Source organism: Vanacampus margaritifer, chromosome 6 (assembly GCF_051991255.1).
Source record: "Vanacampus margaritifer isolate UIUO_Vmar chromosome 6, RoL_Vmar_1.0, whole genome shotgun sequence".
In the NCBI taxonomy this organism is placed as follows: Eukaryota; Metazoa; Chordata; class Actinopteri; order Syngnathiformes; family Syngnathidae; genus Vanacampus; species Vanacampus margaritifer.
In genome coordinates this window covers 3,772,832-3,789,159 of record NC_135437.1, presented here as the reverse complement: position 1 = coordinate 3,789,159, position 16,328 = coordinate 3,772,832, and the positions used below count along the sequence as shown (strand labels likewise).

The 16,328-nt window shown below is 38.2% G+C and overlaps 2 protein-coding genes across 11 annotated transcripts in view; both read right to left on the bottom strand.

Annotated features, from left to right (window-relative positions):
• Positions 1–245: 245 nt before the first annotated feature.
• On the bottom strand, positions 246–5,061 carry zpd (zona pellucida glycoprotein d). 6 transcript variants are annotated; one of them, XM_077568881.1, is made up of 10 exons: positions 4,868–5,061; positions 4,675–4,726; positions 4,491–4,628; positions 2,275–2,483; positions 2,032–2,189; positions 1,263–1,377; positions 1,041–1,168; positions 761–944; positions 489–594; positions 246–392 (listed from the first exon to the last, which is right to left on the bottom strand). In XM_077568881.1, the coding sequence occupies exons 1-10, from the start codon at positions 4,925–4,927 to the stop codon at positions 271–273; spliced, it is 1,272 nt and encodes a 423-aa protein (XP_077425007.1). In that variant the 5' UTR covers positions 4,928–5,061; the 3' UTR covers positions 246–270. The 6 variants fall into 6 exon arrangements, with proteins under 6 accessions (XP_077425007.1, XP_077425009.1, XP_077425010.1 ...); XM_077568883.1 differs by having other exon boundaries at positions 4,491–4,604; XM_077568884.1 differs by having other exon boundaries at positions 4,491–4,601.
• A 1,233-nt stretch (positions 5,062–6,294) lies between these two features.
• nup93 (nucleoporin 93) overlaps positions 6,295–16,328 on the bottom strand; it is a 60,579-nt gene continuing 50,545 nt past the window's right edge. For 4 of the 5 annotated variants that reach the window (XM_077568876.1, XM_077568880.1, XM_077568878.1 and 1 more), the window contains 10 exons: positions 13,616–13,807; positions 13,412–13,538; positions 13,258–13,330; positions 12,825–12,869; positions 10,655–10,771; positions 10,423–10,541; positions 10,190–10,307; positions 10,022–10,105; positions 9,814–9,942; positions 6,295–7,760 (listed from right to left, as the gene is read on the bottom strand). In XM_077568876.1, the coding sequence (XP_077425002.1) occupies positions 7,650–7,760; positions 9,814–9,942; positions 10,022–10,105; positions 10,190–10,307; positions 10,423–10,541; positions 10,655–10,771; positions 12,825–12,869; positions 13,258–13,330; positions 13,412–13,538; positions 13,616–13,807 (1,115 nt within the window). In that variant the 3' untranslated portion in view covers positions 6,295–7,649. The remainder of the gene's footprint in view (positions 7,761–9,813; positions 9,943–10,021; positions 10,106–10,189; positions 10,308–10,422; positions 10,542–10,654; positions 10,772–12,824; positions 12,870–13,257; positions 13,331–13,411; positions 13,539–13,615; positions 13,808–16,328) is intronic. The other variant, XM_077568877.1, reaches the window with a different exon arrangement.

The following is a 16,328-nucleotide window of genomic DNA, read 5'->3' as shown; positions in this document are numbered from 1 at the left end:
TTCAGTAGCCAGTTGTGGTGCAATGATGGATACATTTCAGAGGTAAAATGAAATAGAAATGTGATTGGTATCGATTGACAGAGAGCAGTTAAAAAATATATATATTTTTTTTTAAAGAAGTATAAATTAGAATTGGGAAGGAAATTAGTCCAAAGATTTACTTATATGAATCTCAAGTTGTTTGCTTGCCCATCAAAAACATATTTTTCATTTCTGCTTGGTGTGAGAATAAGCTGGATACAACAATGTTTTGACATTTTATTGAAATAATCAGAGCTGCTCAGTTTGTGCAGTCTTCCTACTGCCAGCTCTTGCCACTGCGATGAGGAGGGTGAGAATGAAGCCCACAGCCCAGACACCTGCTACAGGGAGCACCACATTCGTCAAAACATCTGCCAGGAGAGGGGGGACAAAAACAAAAACTTGTTTTATTTCTGAAACGATTCAAAAGCAGAGGAGATAGGCAGTAATAGGTAATGGTGGCTTACTAGACAAAGGTTTATCTGGCGTTTCGATTCTAATGGGCCCGTATGACAAGAGCCCTTGGGCAGGGTCTACTCGCACTGCTTCTCGCTTGGTGATTGATTTGCAGTTCTGTAAACAAAAAGAAAACAAGTTCCCATCTTTACATTGCACTATATACTAGAAAAAAAAACTGCTCTTGTTGAAAGTCATTTTTCCTTAGTATAACCTCCCAGCCCAACACACACAATATAATGTGGAGATTGGGAAGTAGCTAGAATGACAGTAATGAGCTCACAGGTGTGCAAGCTATTGCGTCATCTGGGTCACAGAGCTGCACGGTGCAATGCAGATAGAACAAGTGTGGCTCCACCGTGAATCGGAACATGGCGAAGCTGTAGTGAATAGTGGAGCTCTGCCCGTTAAGGCCAGACTCTCCCTCTGTTAGGCTGTGGAAGGCAACGGTGTCATCGTTCGCACACCTTGACGCCGAGGAAGAGGAGACGTTAATATACATACACAAGTTGTTCACTTTTTAAGAGAAAAGTGAGAATATTTCAATGCAGAGATGGTTGAACCCATTCAAAAGCAGGCTGTGAACCAATCCCTTCGAGGCATTGGCCTGCTGACTCTGTGTGGCCCAGCAGTCGTTTATGCGAAGGAGGAAGAAGTCTGCAGGCTCTGTCACGGTGATCTCAACATACACCTGAACGCATGGCAAGGGACATAAAAATAAAAAAATAATAAAATAAAAACTACAGCATAATACATGCAGAATTAATAGTAAAGCTGGAAATTACCTTGTCCCCAAGCTCGACAGTGGGGGCACTGCTGAAAGCTGTTGTGTAGCTATGATCCGTGTACAGCATCATCTGTATGGTCGCTTCTAGCTCATCGACACGCACCATCGCCTCACTGTTTGTGTGAGCCAAGGACAACTTATTCAAGTAATTGCTCGCCCGCTTGAAAACTGCTGGCTCAACATGCGCAAAGTCTTTCTGCACACAATCATCGTCAACTGTGTACACCGCTCAAACTCACAGCCACCTATACAACATCCTCTCTTTCCATAACTAAATCCACTAAAGATAAATTGGTAGAAATCTATGGAGATGAGTGAATGAGTCAATTCAGATGAGCTTAACTACAGTATATATTAAATAGAGCCAGTGTTAGTTTGGTGGGTAATAGCTATCTATTCAAACAGCAATTTTCTACAGTACTTGTCCTAATTCATGTTATGGGCGAGTGTAACTGCAGCAACAAATCCCCCCCAAAAAAGGGACATTTTTTTTATAGTTTTAAATGGATACTTGACTCATTTAGACATTTCAGCATTAAAGTTAATATTTTGTCAAGAATTAATTTGATAACTTCATTATTTTTCATGTACAAACCATTAAAAACATATTTTTCCACTTTCTCAGCGCTCAGGCAACGACCAATCACAGCTCACGATTGCTGGGTTTAAGCTATGATTGATCGTTACCCAAGCACACGTGACATTACTTTGAAAATGCACAAGGTTCTGTAAATAGAAACGGGAAAACAACGTGACAGCGAATTTACCTGGAAATGGGCTCAACTGGAAAAGGCAGGCTGACCGTTCTGATGAACGGGAAGATGCATGTGAAATCCAGCTTGATAACTGGATCTCTGATGATGTTTCCAATGGCCTGAGGCTCTGATTGAAAACTCAGGGTGTATGTGACATGAGTAAAGTTTTTCTATGAACAGAAAAATGCAAATGATTAACTTGGCATCTATCGTATTTGATAGCAGTCAGTGTTGGATGTTGTAGCGCTCACGCACCTCAAGCGACTTGCCTCCACAGCCGATGTATTCATTTTTTGCTATCTTGATCATGTAGTATGGAACTTTGTTGATAACTTCCCTGTATGCTTTGCACGATCTATTGGGCAGGTGCAAAGACGTGACCGGCGTGTTGTAATACATGAAGAACTCTTCACGTGCTCGGACTCCCATGTACGTTTTCGTGCACAAGACTTTGATGTGTGCATCTGTTTAAAAGCAAAAAAGTTATTTTTTCCTCAGGAGGAATTGAACAAATGGAATTTGTACCAAAAGAAGTTTCAATACTTGAGTTGAATCAAATTTCCATACAAATGAAATGCTCAATGGGATTCACTGTCAGAGTGAGATACAATAATTTCACATTAAGTTTACCGCTTGCCATGTTGTAGAATAGCATCATACTGGAGTGTCTGCAATATTTTGTTCCTGTATAGCTAAATTAAGTAAATTTAAATATTACAGAGACCAATGGAAAATGTGTGCCTGGCAGCCACCAGCAACTTTAGTGAGGGCAAGCGGTATGGAAAACCAATGAATTAGAGTAATAATAAATGTAGCTTCCTGTAATAAAATGTATCTCTCAGTGTCCATTCAAACTTAACATTATTCAATATAAAAAGGTACATCTTAATATGGTATCGATAAGACAATGGTCAAGTCGGCATAATCAAACATATACAGTATGTTGACACCTCATTGAGCACTGAATAGGATGCTGATGTCTGCGCCATATTGGAGGTGAATGCCATTAATTTTCTGCATGAAAATGCACTGGGCATTCACGGTCTAAGGCAGCTCGTAATGAATTTTGATTGTATTTGGCCATTACAAGAAAATAAATTGCTATTTTGGGCCTAAAACTATAAAGCAAGTCCCGTATGTGCCTAATATTGTGAATTACCACGCTAAAACAAGCCCTCCAACCAACGGGTCTTTACTATTTATAGTATTTAACTAAATTGAACTTTACTTTTCTCACACTACATAGCAGTGGTCAATATAATGATATATTGTATATCTTGGTGCAATATAAAAATGAGCCTTAGCTACCATACAATATAACCCTCTATCCATTAGATTATTTTGATGTGCAAGACATTAAAACAGTTCTAATTTAGCATCCAAGACTGTCACAACAACCGTCACCTTTTCTATTCTTTCAGCTTTGTACCGCACTCTCCTGCAGGCAAGAAACAATAACCCCCCACTTAATCCAGCTGCTATATTCACAAAACAGGTGTAAATCGATTAGTCATGCCTGGAAAAGGGCTGACATGCCAAAGAGGCAATTGTTAGCCTACGTTTTGCTGGTCACGTGAACTGCGGTCAACAAAAACTGAGTTTGTGGAGTGTGCATGTCCTCCAAGAGAGTATTTGCAAGTTTAGACATTAAACAACTTAAGACCAGGGGTCACCAACTCTGGACGCTGCACTTAACATTGTATGAACAATAAAATGATGAATGTAATTGCAGCAATGCTAGTCGTATGAAACTGATTGCACTGCCAGATATTTTAAATACTATTTTTCCACTGGCTATTTGGGTTAATTGTATTTTATACAAGAAATGAATGCACAGACAGATATTTTAAGTAGCTGCAAACATTGAATCCGTAGAAAAATACATGCTTTGGTTTGCAGTTTACCAAAATCCTAAACATTCACAATGTGTTCAGATTACACTCATTTTCAGTTGCCGTTTCCCCAAATATTAGTGTGCGAGTCTGGGTAAATGAGAGATACTGCCTGTGTATTTATAGTAAGGTGCTAAAAGCTCACCAAATGGCTCTTTACCATTGATTCCCAATAACTGTGCTGCGAGAAATTGTCCAATTTCACTTGTATGGTCTAAAAATTACACACTATTTGAAGCTTTCCATTAATCTTTCTTGGATTCCTGCACGTGCACCAGCTTTGTGTTGAACTAAACAGGGCCCACATTGTAATTATTTCTGTATAAAAACTTTAATACATTTAGTTTGGTGCTGTGCCATTCAATTTTTCTTATTTAAAATGCTGTACATGCATCAATCAGCACAATAAAGGTTGTGAAACCCCATATCACAAAGCAGATCTGCCACCAAAGAAGGAATGTATCGCAGCAACAGTCCACCTTGTTTATGAAGCATTAAACATACAGAATGTCTATGGTTCCAATGCTGGCTTCGTAATATTGCACAAATGTAGGTGAAAGTGAGGAAAAACAGGCCTACTTTTGTCACAGTTGTCATCATAAAATCCTTCCACACACTTGCATGTGCTCTTGTCTTTAGACAGGACACATTTCTCAGGGTTGGTGGCGCAAGTCTCCACGTCGCAGATTCCTGCTGCACATAGCACATTGGCACAAACTAACATGCTCATTTGACATTTCACTTTGCATTTGTTTAGAATTACCTCTAACTTGGTGGTGCGTGAAGCCAAACAGCAACAAGAGGAGAACAGCAACCTGGCGTGAACATGAAATATTTGAACCTCAAACAAACAGTCTTATGTTATTACTCATACTAGTTAGCATCCTAGGCGAGCTAGCCTGGCACGCTAGCTAATTTAGTCCCAAAAAACAAAGTGACACAAAAGCCAAACTCACATTCACCTGAAAGTCGTTTAAAGTCATTGTTGTGCTAGTTTTTTTTCTCCGTAAAAACATATAAAGCTTAGTTTTAAAGCTTTTATTTGCGGTCAAACGGGGCCGTTTGGTTCTGTCGTCACCGTCTTCATTACCGGACGTACTGCAATTAAAAACACCTGTGGTCTACCATGGCGGTAAACATGATCAAGTTGGACACCCTTTGTACTTTTATATCCTTTCATTTTTTCATGTCACCTTAAGGTTAAGGTGATCGAATGTATTTTTTATTTTTATTTTTTGCTTTAGTTGTTCTCACAGTAAAGATGTTTTAATAATTTGCATTTATCAAAACAAAACAAAAAATCAAGGACTAGCTTTCATCTCTCATCTCTGATTGGGATTTTGGCCGTTAGATGTCGCTATCACGCTTATTGACAATTCCGAGTTTACGTCGCAAGTCAAAACCGCTCATTGAAACAGTTTGAAGAAGAAAAAAACCAGCATTGGACTTTGGAACGTTGAAATTTTATTTGTGAGGAGTTATTTATTAATTTATTATTTATTTCAAAATGTGATTAAATGTCGTATGACTGCTAAAATGCCGTGTAAAGGAAACGGTTTGCATTGCGTTGCATTGTGAAATATCAGAAATGCCCGGATGTTCGTAATTTTAAATTAATATAGCCAAATTTGAGAAAATGTTGTGATTTATAGCGATTTTAAACTTGAGATGGAATTTTGATTGCTGTAGTTTTTGTGTTTTTTCCCTTTGAAATAACTATAATTACAGGACTAATAGAACCATTGGTGAGGCTACAACAACCTTTTTCGCTAACTAATTTTATATAAAACATTAATATATATATAGTAATTAAAACTCATGATATCCAAAAGCTAACAAACTTGAGACGAAGAAGAAAACTCGAGGCTAAGCCATGCGCTACATGTCCAATTTAACAATAATATTTTGAATATGTCACAATTAGACAGGTCACAATTGTCTCTAGTTGGAAATGATAGCATTCAAAGTGCATACATTAAGTGTGCCATATTGCGTCACACCATATGTTCAGAGGATTTGTTTTCCGAGACACCAATTTTGCATGCTGTCTTCCCTCTGTGACAGGAGAAGAGGTTGTGGTTAATAGAGCGCGAGTGATTGATGAGGCAGCTTTGCAGGTCATCAAACGCAGAAGATCAAACCTGAAACACTCAAGCATCATCTTCTACCGTCATATGCCTTACTCTGACTGTTCTCAATTTGTATTTATTTTTAGCTGTATTACACAACATTGACAAATAATACCCTAAATACAGTAGTGCTATTTATTTAGTTCTTCACACTGGGCCTAATTATATAAACTGTTATAGTGTGTGAAGGGCTTGTAGGTGAGTAGAGTGGTGTTTCTCAGTCGGGTGTTAAAGAAAGCCAGGAAACAATGTGGGACATTTTATACTTACATTTTATTGACTCCCATTTTTAAAAATGACTGAAGTTAATGTGTCCAAACTTGTCCTTTTGGACTATCAATGATACACAAAAGGAAATCTAGGCCATTCCCTGTTCAAAATATTGTGGATCCTTTCGTTATTTGTAGTTAGTCCTCGTTGGCAGTGGTGCAGTGCCACCCTGGTGTTGTGAAATAGCCGGCTTGTAGGCGGTCTCTGTCATCGGCCTGATTCACAACACCAGCTGGGGCACACACACCTGAGGGACAGGCACGTCTTCTGCTGCAGCCGCTGCTGGATGATGCTTGCATCTGTTGTAAGGAACAAGCTGTCCTTGTGGATGCCGACATGTGACATCAAGTGATTAAAACCAGGCTTGGTTTATGTGACTAAATACAACAGTATGAATATAATTGCGGCTATTGGCGCAGTCGGTCAAGCGGCCCAAGAGTGAAATTTATGTGTGTACCAGTATGTGGAGCAGCAATGACAGGATGAGCCTCCCTCCATCTGTGTTCTCTCAGGCCAGACTGAAGGACACAGAGTTTGGGCCATACAGAATAGTAGAGCGGAATGGGGGTGGGGGTTTGGTCTTCTCAAAATGAAGGCTGTCAGCCAATTATTACACATATCTCTCAGTCTGTCAAAATAATGAATAATAAACAATATGGAATGTTCTGCAGTCTCACCCCATGTAGATACTTCGAGGGGACAGGATACATTTTTAATAAATGGCTATCAACATCTACAGAAACTTGCTCTTTATGCACCAACCAGCAGCAAGAATTGATGTGTATTAAATACCGCAAACAAATTTCATTTCTCTGATCATTTTACTTACAGAATTCGCTCGACAAGTTTATAAATAATTTCAAACAAATTCTATTTTCTTTTAAACACTTACCGGTATTCATAGGAATACAAAATGAGTAACGGTATCATGATGCCCTCTATATTGAGTGCATGTAGACACGTTTGAGCCTGTGGGGTGTGCTGATAAAAAAAAAAAAAAGTGTTCTATGGTATGAATGGAAAATGACCAGATGTCAATCTTTTTCTAAAAACCCTGACTGTATTTAAAAAATGAATGTAATCAAATAAATCAGGCAAAATAAAAATGTGAACACAACAGAACAATAACTGAAAAGCACATTTTTAATTTCAAATAATTGGCAGTACAAATATGAAACAATACAATGGGAAAGGGATCAAAAGAAATAAACTAATGATAGAAACACAAACAATGAATGTTTGCCTCATCAAAATGAAATGATGAAAATGAGAGTGTGGTAACGGGTTGGTGTCACCAAAGCATCCCCTGGTTGTTTACAATTTGGTGTGAAGTGACATCTCAGTTCATCATTAATTCCATTTGCACCAGTCTGGCATTGGTGTCTCCGGCCATGTTGTAGGGAATCATCCCGGCAAAGGTGATCAGGGCTCGAGCTTGAGCACGCAGCTGCTGTGATCAGAAGACACCAAGTGAAGATTACTACACAAGAGGAGCTTCAGATGGAATGTATAAAACCCAACAATACCATTTGGCACCAGTGGTTAAGCAGGTATAAAAATACCAAAAACTTCAGATAGGTACTTGAAGAAATGTTTGGATGATTGATGATTCAGTAGTCAAATAGTGATTATTGGGTTTGGTTAATTTACAACAAATTTAAAGTGGTTGGAAATAAAGAAAAATATGTGAAATATGTAGTCCTGGAAGATACATACGAGAGCATCTCAATAAAATAGAATATTGTAGAAAAGTCTGTGTAGTTCAGTAGTTCAATTCTAATAAGGTAAAATTTAGAGATCATTTTAAGATTATTGTATTCGTTTTCAAATCTCTAAATGGTCTTACCTCTCCGAGTTCCCCCACCCCTATGCACCTGCCAGGTGCCTCAGGTCAGCAGACCAGACACTACTGGAGGTACCAAGGACTAAGCGGAGGTTCGGAGGGGATCAAGCCTTTTCCGTTGCTACTTCTTCCCTTTGGAAGGACCTTCTGTTAAATATATAATTTTTAGTGATTTATCAGTCTTTCATATCTACTTTTGGGGGATTTTTGCCACTCTTCTTTGCAAAATGCAGTAAATTGAGAGAGGTTGGATGGGCGTCTAGCATAAACTGCCCACTTCAGGTCCCGCCACAGTATTTTGAAAGAATTTAAGTCAGGATTTTAACTCGGCACATCAAGAACATGAATCTTGCTGTTCTTCAGACATTCCTTGGTTGCATTGCTGGAATGCTTTGGATTATTGTCATGTTGCATGATCCATCTTCTACCAGGCTTTAACTTCACAAAGGACAGCTTCAGGTTATGTTCCAGGATTTCACAATCTTCCTCTGAATTCATGATTCTCTGGACTATGTGGAGTTGTCCAGGTCCTGAGGATGAAAAGCCAGCCCAGAATTTAACATTCTCATCCCCATGCTCTAGGGTAAAGGTCCTTTTGCTGGTATGCAGTGTTGACTTTTCACCAAACAAGACTGTTTTAGTTGTGGCCAAACAGTTCAATTTTGGACTCATCTGTCCAAAGAAGGGACTTCCAAAAAGCTTCAGTGGTGTCCAGGTACACTCTGGCAAAGTTGAGATGGGCAGCTTTGATCTTTTTTTTGTGAGCAGAGGCTTCTACCTAGCAAGCCTTCCATGAAAGCCTTGTTGATTGACTTTTTTTCTGATCGTTGAAGCATGCACATGTGTCCCAGATGCAGCAAAAGAGGTCTGCAAATCCCTTGATGTGATGGACAGGTTGGCTTTCACCTGAATTATCATTTTTCTTGTGGTTCTTGCTGATATTTTAGAAGGTTGTCCACTTCTAGGCAGGATTGTAGTAATTTTCAGTGTTCTCTAGTTGCAGATTATCTGCTTCACAGTGGAATGATGAAGCTCAATTTTTTTTCAGATGACTTCATAGCTTTTTCTAGACTTCCTGAGATCCCGAGATTTCTCTTCCTCTCAGCATGACTGACCTGTATGGATTTACCTGAATAAGACTAAAGTGATGTGGTTTTGTCTCTGTTTCAGTCAGTGATGCACAATTTCTTTGTTAAACCTCGCATTCCATTGGTCCATTTCAGTGGTTAGTTTAGCTACCAATTTGTCCTACCTGATCGTACTTGACTGCTTGTTTTAAGCAATGCAGCTCAGGGTTCACTTACTTTTGCACCTACACAAATTGACCAAAAACTCTTTTTAATTAAGTTTTGACTACACAATTGAAAAAAAAAAAAGAACAATGCATTGAATTGATAAACCACCTGTTATTTCATATAAAATGTAATAGGTTCAGATTGAACAACAAAATCAGGTTGAAACAATTGGAAAGTGCAAATTGCTCAAGAGCGTCACACACTTTTGAGCAGCATTGTATATACATATAGGGTAAAACCAAACCACACTAATTGGAATATTATATCACATTCCTTATTATTGGCTAAATTCTTATTAGAAAAAAATCAACACAAATTTATCGTGTAAAACTTTCTTCTATTTCCTAAACAGCTCCCATAATCACCGTGTCTCTGTCATCCAACGTCCTCTGAGCTCGTCCCGGTGTGCCAGCCGGCGCTCCCTTCAGTCGTTTGTGCTGCGTGAACAGGATGTTCATGGAGGCTAGCAGCACCTCTGACAGGTTGTGACGCACCTGTAGAAGAGGAAGATACCGCATATATAACATGTCTGAATCGCAACGTTTCTATTTTGATTCAAGAAATCCTCATCACCTCGTCACTAAAGTTCCTGAAGGCTGCCACTCTCTCCTCCACACTGTCCTGGCTGAGGGGCAGAAGCTTCAGACGCGCCATCACCTGACAAACACGGACAAAATGAAGGCCGTTAACCTCACATGATCCCGAAGTGGCAAAAACAATGACATGTCCCGAAGAACTCACGTCATATGCTCTATCAATGTGCCCTTCATGGTACTCATCAAAGAAGGTCATCAGATCCAGAAGAAGGTAGAAGGTGCTGTCGACAAACTGGTCACCTGCGATGCTTTGAGAGCGATATCTAAAAGAGGAGATGAAGAATCATCTGCTTTAATCCTTTCTGTGAACTTGAAATCAATTTCAAACTTATGCACAATTTGAAATTGTGCATAATGTAAGTTTCTATGTGTTTTGACCTCTCTGCGATGGCCATTGCAGTGTTTTTTAGCCTCTCCTTATTAGACTGAGGAGCGCAGACCTGAGCAATGACAGGGCTCAACAACTTGTTCATCAGCTCCAACACCTTGTCTGGATTCTTCACAGCGCCAAGGTGTGATAATGCAGGGAATGCAGGCAAAAGGAAACGGTAAGAGGGTATAAATGAGCTCTGCTTCGGAAGAAGGCGAGAAAAGATGAAGGAGGACTCACCTTGGCTAGCTCGTAGAGTTTGACCGCTTCCTCAAACAAACCCTTGTTCTCAGCTTCCAAGGCCACTTTACTAATGATAGCTCTGGTGTCTCCGGCGAACTTATCAATGACCCCGGGCTGGAGAAAGACGGAGGTAAAATCAGGTACAGGTGGAAAATAAATAAATTATAATAAATATTGTGGAAAATAGATCATTCCGTGGCAAGTCACACAAGCTCCCCAGTGACACCTCTTCAATTTGCCTGATGTTTATTCCATTAGTGCCTTTTGATGTCATAAGAACCTCCTAGCGCAAACTATTTTTTATTTGAAGCCCCTTAAATCTGGGTGTCACACCCAGTTTTGCGATCTGGGGATAGCACACTAAATTTTGGACCATATTTTGTTTTAAGGTAGGTACAGACCTGTAAATTGCTATATTTATGGGTTTTAAAAAGTTGATTGTCTTTTTCAAATCTGATATCGATTCATAAAAAACATTAATCTCCTTTTCCCATAAATTCACAAATAAATGTAATTTTTTTGAAGGCCATTTACTGTTCACATGAATTTAAAAGTATTTTCTTACATATATGAAAGGCCTGACTTCAAGACAATTTAGATTATTTTTCATTTATACTTACAATTATTGAATTAGAATTAAGAAAATATTTCCATCTCAACCCTGCTGATGTTAATGTCTGTGTAACACTTAAGTGATTATAACACGTGTTACTTTCATTATAAATAAACTAAATCATTTGACTAGTTACTGCCTCCGCAAAATTTGTTATGTAATGTTATGTTTGTGGAGTTTCTAATCATATCCTTGATATTTAAGAATTGCTGTTCCATAATTTATCAATATCGGATTGAATGGAAGTGGATCGAATCAAAGAAATCAAACTGAACTCTTGTAAATCAAAATCAAATCGATTGAGGACATTAGAATCGATAGCCCTAATATTTATGTACTATTTTTAGCGATTTAACCCTTTAAAAGTAGATTTTTTTTTTAACAACGCAAACTATGCAATAAGTGCTGTTGACATTTTGGGGTCCATACCTTGGAAATGTTTTGTGTTGGTGGGGTTTCAACTGACTTATCATCATATTTATTTAGGAACTCGACAATGTATTTAGAGAGTTTAAAGGCACTTAGGCCTTTGATAGGAAAACAGGAGGACATTGACTAAGGGACAAAATGACCATTTCAAACGCCCTATTTCAGGTCACTGGTTGGCCATATGGGCGCATGTTGATGAAAATGAACTTTTTACCCACCCCATCAACAGTTGCTTTTAAAAAAAAATAATAAAAAAATAATAATAATAATAATTATATATATATATATATATATATATATATATATATATATATATATATATATATATATATCAACTACTTCACTATGAACTAAGTAAGCCTTAGCAAGGGTACTATTTTGGGATATTTTCTGAAAAATCTCAAGTCCGGAAAAGGTCAACTGTTGTTTTCACTGCCAATTCAGGCAGACCCACATAATTAAATACAGATATATATATATATATATAAAAAAAGATAATATCAATGTAAAACATGTTTTAGTTTGTGTATATTAACCCTTTTTACACTGTAAACAATAACAGCAGCACAGGGAGGTTCTGGGGATTTGTCTGAATTGACAGGGAATGACCCAATCTAAAAAAAAAATCTGTAGTTCCCTTCAAAAAGTGAAACTGATACTATAAAGATTCCCTGCACAGATCTTAGAGCTAATGAAACCCCAAAATTCACAATCTCAAGAAATTACACTACAAAAGATAAAAAAATATTTAGTTGAATTAGCCTTTTGAAACTGTTTAATGAATCTATGTAATGTTATTTGGGCTATGAACATTTCTCTCCCAATTCTATTTATTCTGTTTATTGAGAAGCACCTGACTGTATTGCATGTTCATTTCGTTTCTACTGTTTGTCAGTCAAATTAAGGACATTTTGAATTGCAAGAAAGAGTTCTAGTTGTTAACATGTACCATAGTAGACGGTAAATGCTGGTTTCATTATACAAAATAAACTTTAACGGCACTCAATTGAACGCAGAATTCCTTCAAAAAGAAAATCAAACTGGAAATCTTCTACGGTTAATTGGACTAAAACAAATTACTTGAGTCGAGGAAAATTTTTGATTGATTATTTACAATTTTCTTACCCTCCTGCTTCCATCTTTTTCCAATCTTCCAAGCAACATATCAAACTGCAAAAGACAAAGATAAAACAATTCCTATCAAATTAATATGTTGCTCTGAATAAAAATTATGGTGGATGTTTAATTGAGTTCTGTCATTGGAGACAATTTCCAAATGCATCCCATGGCTATCAATTGAATTTACTCAAAGGTGGCACAGTAATTAAAGCCACAACCATCGCAACACCATTCTAAAGAGGATTTTGATTAACTTAATGATGCCACCATAACTTCATTGACATTTTCATGAAAGGTTACCCATTTATTTTGGTTTCCAGATGCTCAAAGAACATTTAGCCCTATATCAAACTCAAGTAAATCAGTTGCCTTGTGATCTAGAGGACATCTTGTCGTACTGAGCTGACCAAAAGGTGTTGGAGGAAAATGCGTCACTCACCTCTCGACTCTCAATAACAAGTTCACTGACACATCGCATGAACATGTTCTCTCCCTGGCTGTCCTTCTCATTGCTGCAGATTCGTAGTGTATGCATTAGAAAACATTTTTGTTTATTTGATTTTTGAAAGAAAAAAAAACCTAAGCAAAATTACCGTAAGAAGTAAAAGTACTGCAAAGCTTCCCGTGGATCCGTGGACTCAAATTTCCGAGTGTAAAGCATGAGCAGGCGGGTAAAGTTGAGGCGGCGCACAGTGGGGGGGTCACCAGGTTCTTGACTCACTGCAAATAGACGCTGATTTAAAAATCAAGTAGTCTTTCCCTCATCCGATTGTACAGTACTATGCTCTTATACTCACACAGCTGAGCGCTCTGGCCAGAGGACTTCAGCAATAGCCGTAGCTCATAAAGAACCAATGCCACGTGTACAGCATGACTCCGAAGTCTCTCGACGCGAAATAAGAATGCCACGGCAGCCTCAAACTGAGCGGTCAAGAATAGGACCTGGAAATAGAGGAAAGGCTGCTGGCTTGCAGAGAAGTGGGATTCTCCTGTTGAAAGAAAAAACAGTTTTCCAAAATAAAGGCACAGCATCACAATTAATACACAGTACAATATTTTTTTCTTAGCCACTGAATAGGCTTTAAAAACTTAAAAATTCCAAAAGTAATTCAAATGTAATCACATTTTTGAAAGCATGAACAAATGACAACTTCCATATTTGCCCATGTAGTTGCCGGTGGTCTTAATTTAATGCAGTAGGGACCCAGATAACATGTATTGTTGGCGGTTGTTTATTTATGAGAACATGCTTATAATGTTCATAATATACATACACAAAATGTATTTTAAAGAAGTTCACAAAGTAAAAATAAATAAGACTACATCCTGGACTGGTCACCAGTCAGCCACAGTGCTCATATGGAGACAGACAGCCACTCAAAGTCACACTCACAGGAGCAAGTGGGAATGGAACTCACGCTGCCTGCATGGAAGCATGAAACTCTGTTATGATATAGTGACTTATGTTTATGATTAAATTATTATTAAATAATATACATTCGGCTGCATCTGTCGATTATTCAAATAATCGATTAATCAAATTTTTCAAAAACATGTTTTCATTTCCATGTTTTTAAAAAAAAAAAAACATGACATTATGTCGAATTGACAATGCAGAAAATGCACAAGCATAATTATGATCAAGTTATTGGTTTGGTCCGTAACATGTCAGAAAATAGGCAAAAATGTTGAGCATTGTTTTCCAAAGTAAAAGCAAATGTTTTACTTTGATTCTACACAAAGATTTAAGTCCATTTACATAGAGGAGTACAGAAATCGGATCGTGTCTTGGAAAAAGGTGCTTGATGTGTGATTTTCTCTTCCCTTTTCCCATTCATTCCCAATGGGGAGTTAATTTGGGAGTTTTTTGGGAATAGCGTCGCCATAGTAACTGGGAATTCTTAGAAAAATAATAGCGCAGCGAGTCAGATCGAGCCGCATCGTTTGATACCTCATTTGTGCCGGTGCGATGTACGGTACGGGCCGCATTTTAGCGGAAAAATCGCTGGAATAATAAAAAATAAAACTAGAAAAATTCCCGCGGAAATTTTGAATGGGACTGCTGACTCTTTGGTAATGAGCTGAACAGTTTAAAATTTAAACCACTGGAATCGCTCAAGAAATGTGGAAGTTAACCATAATCAACATCAACTAAAAGTATCTCACTGTCCCTGAACATGTATTTAAAAAAATGTAAATGAGCTGAACAGTTTAAAATTTAAACGACTGGAATCGGTCAAGAAATGTGGAAGTTAACTATAATCTAAAAATATGTCACTGTCACTTTAAGAGCGCACATCCATTTTTGACTTGGAGCCGTCACGCGCCCCACATTCCATTGAGATTGCATGAGAGAAGCACCCCTTCAACAAAAACCTCTCACGACTTAACGGTTGAAGATACAGATTCAAGAAATGACTCGTTAGAACGGCAAGGGTTTGAGGAACACGAGCATGTTCTCATTTTCTTAAACGGATAAAAAATGACCAAATGAGAGCAGGTTGAAAACTTATGATTTATCAGAAATGGAGAGAGCAAGGCGCCTGAAATTAACATGTACAAGACAGGCGAATTAGTCCGACTTCTCTTGCTTAAGGTGAAAATAAAGGTACTAAATGACATCTTAGCCAAATAAAAGTTAGTTTGTCTGAAAGAAGACACTCGTGACTACAAAATGTGAGAATTTGACGTCTAGTGACAAAAGATCGTTGCCATGGTGACGAGTTGAAGTGACGTCACGCACCCACATTGCATTGAGATTGAATGAGAGAAGCACCCCTTCAACAAAAGCCTCTCGCGACTTAACGGTTGAAGATACAGATTCAAGAAAGGGCTCGTTAGAACGGCAAGGGTTTGGGGAACACGAGCATGTTCTCATTTTCTTAATCGGATAAAAAATGACCAAATGAGAGCAGGTTGAAAACTTATGATTTATCAGAAATGGAGAGAGGAAGGCGCCTGAAATTAACATGTACAAGACAGGCGAATTAGTCCGACTTCTCTTGCTTAAGGTGAAAATAAAGGTACTAAATGACACCTTAGCCAAATAAAAGTTAGTTTGTCTGAAAGAAGACACTCGTGACTACAAAATGTGAGAATTTGACGTCTAGTGACAAAAGATCGTTGCCATGGTGACGAGTTGAAGTGACGTCACGCACCCACATTGCATTGAGATTGAATGAGAGAAGCACCCCTTCAACAAAAGCCTCTCGCGACTTAACGGTTGAAGATACAGATTCAAGAAAGGGCTCGTTAGAACGGCAAGGGTTTGGGGAACACGAGCATGTTCTCATTTTCTTAATCGGATAAAAAATGACCAAATGAGAGCAGGTTGAAAACTTATGATTTATCAGAAATGGAGAGAGGAAGGCGCCTGAAATTAACATGTACAAGACAGGCGAATTAGTCCGACTTCTCTTGCTTAAGGTGAAAATAAAGGTACTAAATGACACCTTAGCCAAATAAAAGTTAGTTTGTCTGAAAGAAGACACTCGTGACTACAAAATGTGA

Bases quoted from the DNA above. Each gene is read 5' to 3' on its own strand.
- zpd (XM_077568881.1), bottom strand. From the start codon at position 4,927: ATGTTTTTACGGAGAAAAAAAACTAGCACAACAATGACTTTAAACGAC. The intron at 945-1,040 runs GTTCAACCATCT...CTCGGCGTCAAG, and splicing joins CACAGCCTGCTTTTGAATGG to GTGTGCGAACGATGACACCG. The intron at 595-760 runs GTGAGCTCATTA...TTTTGTTTACAG, and splicing joins ACGCAATAGCTTGCACACCT to AACTGCAAATCAATCACCAA.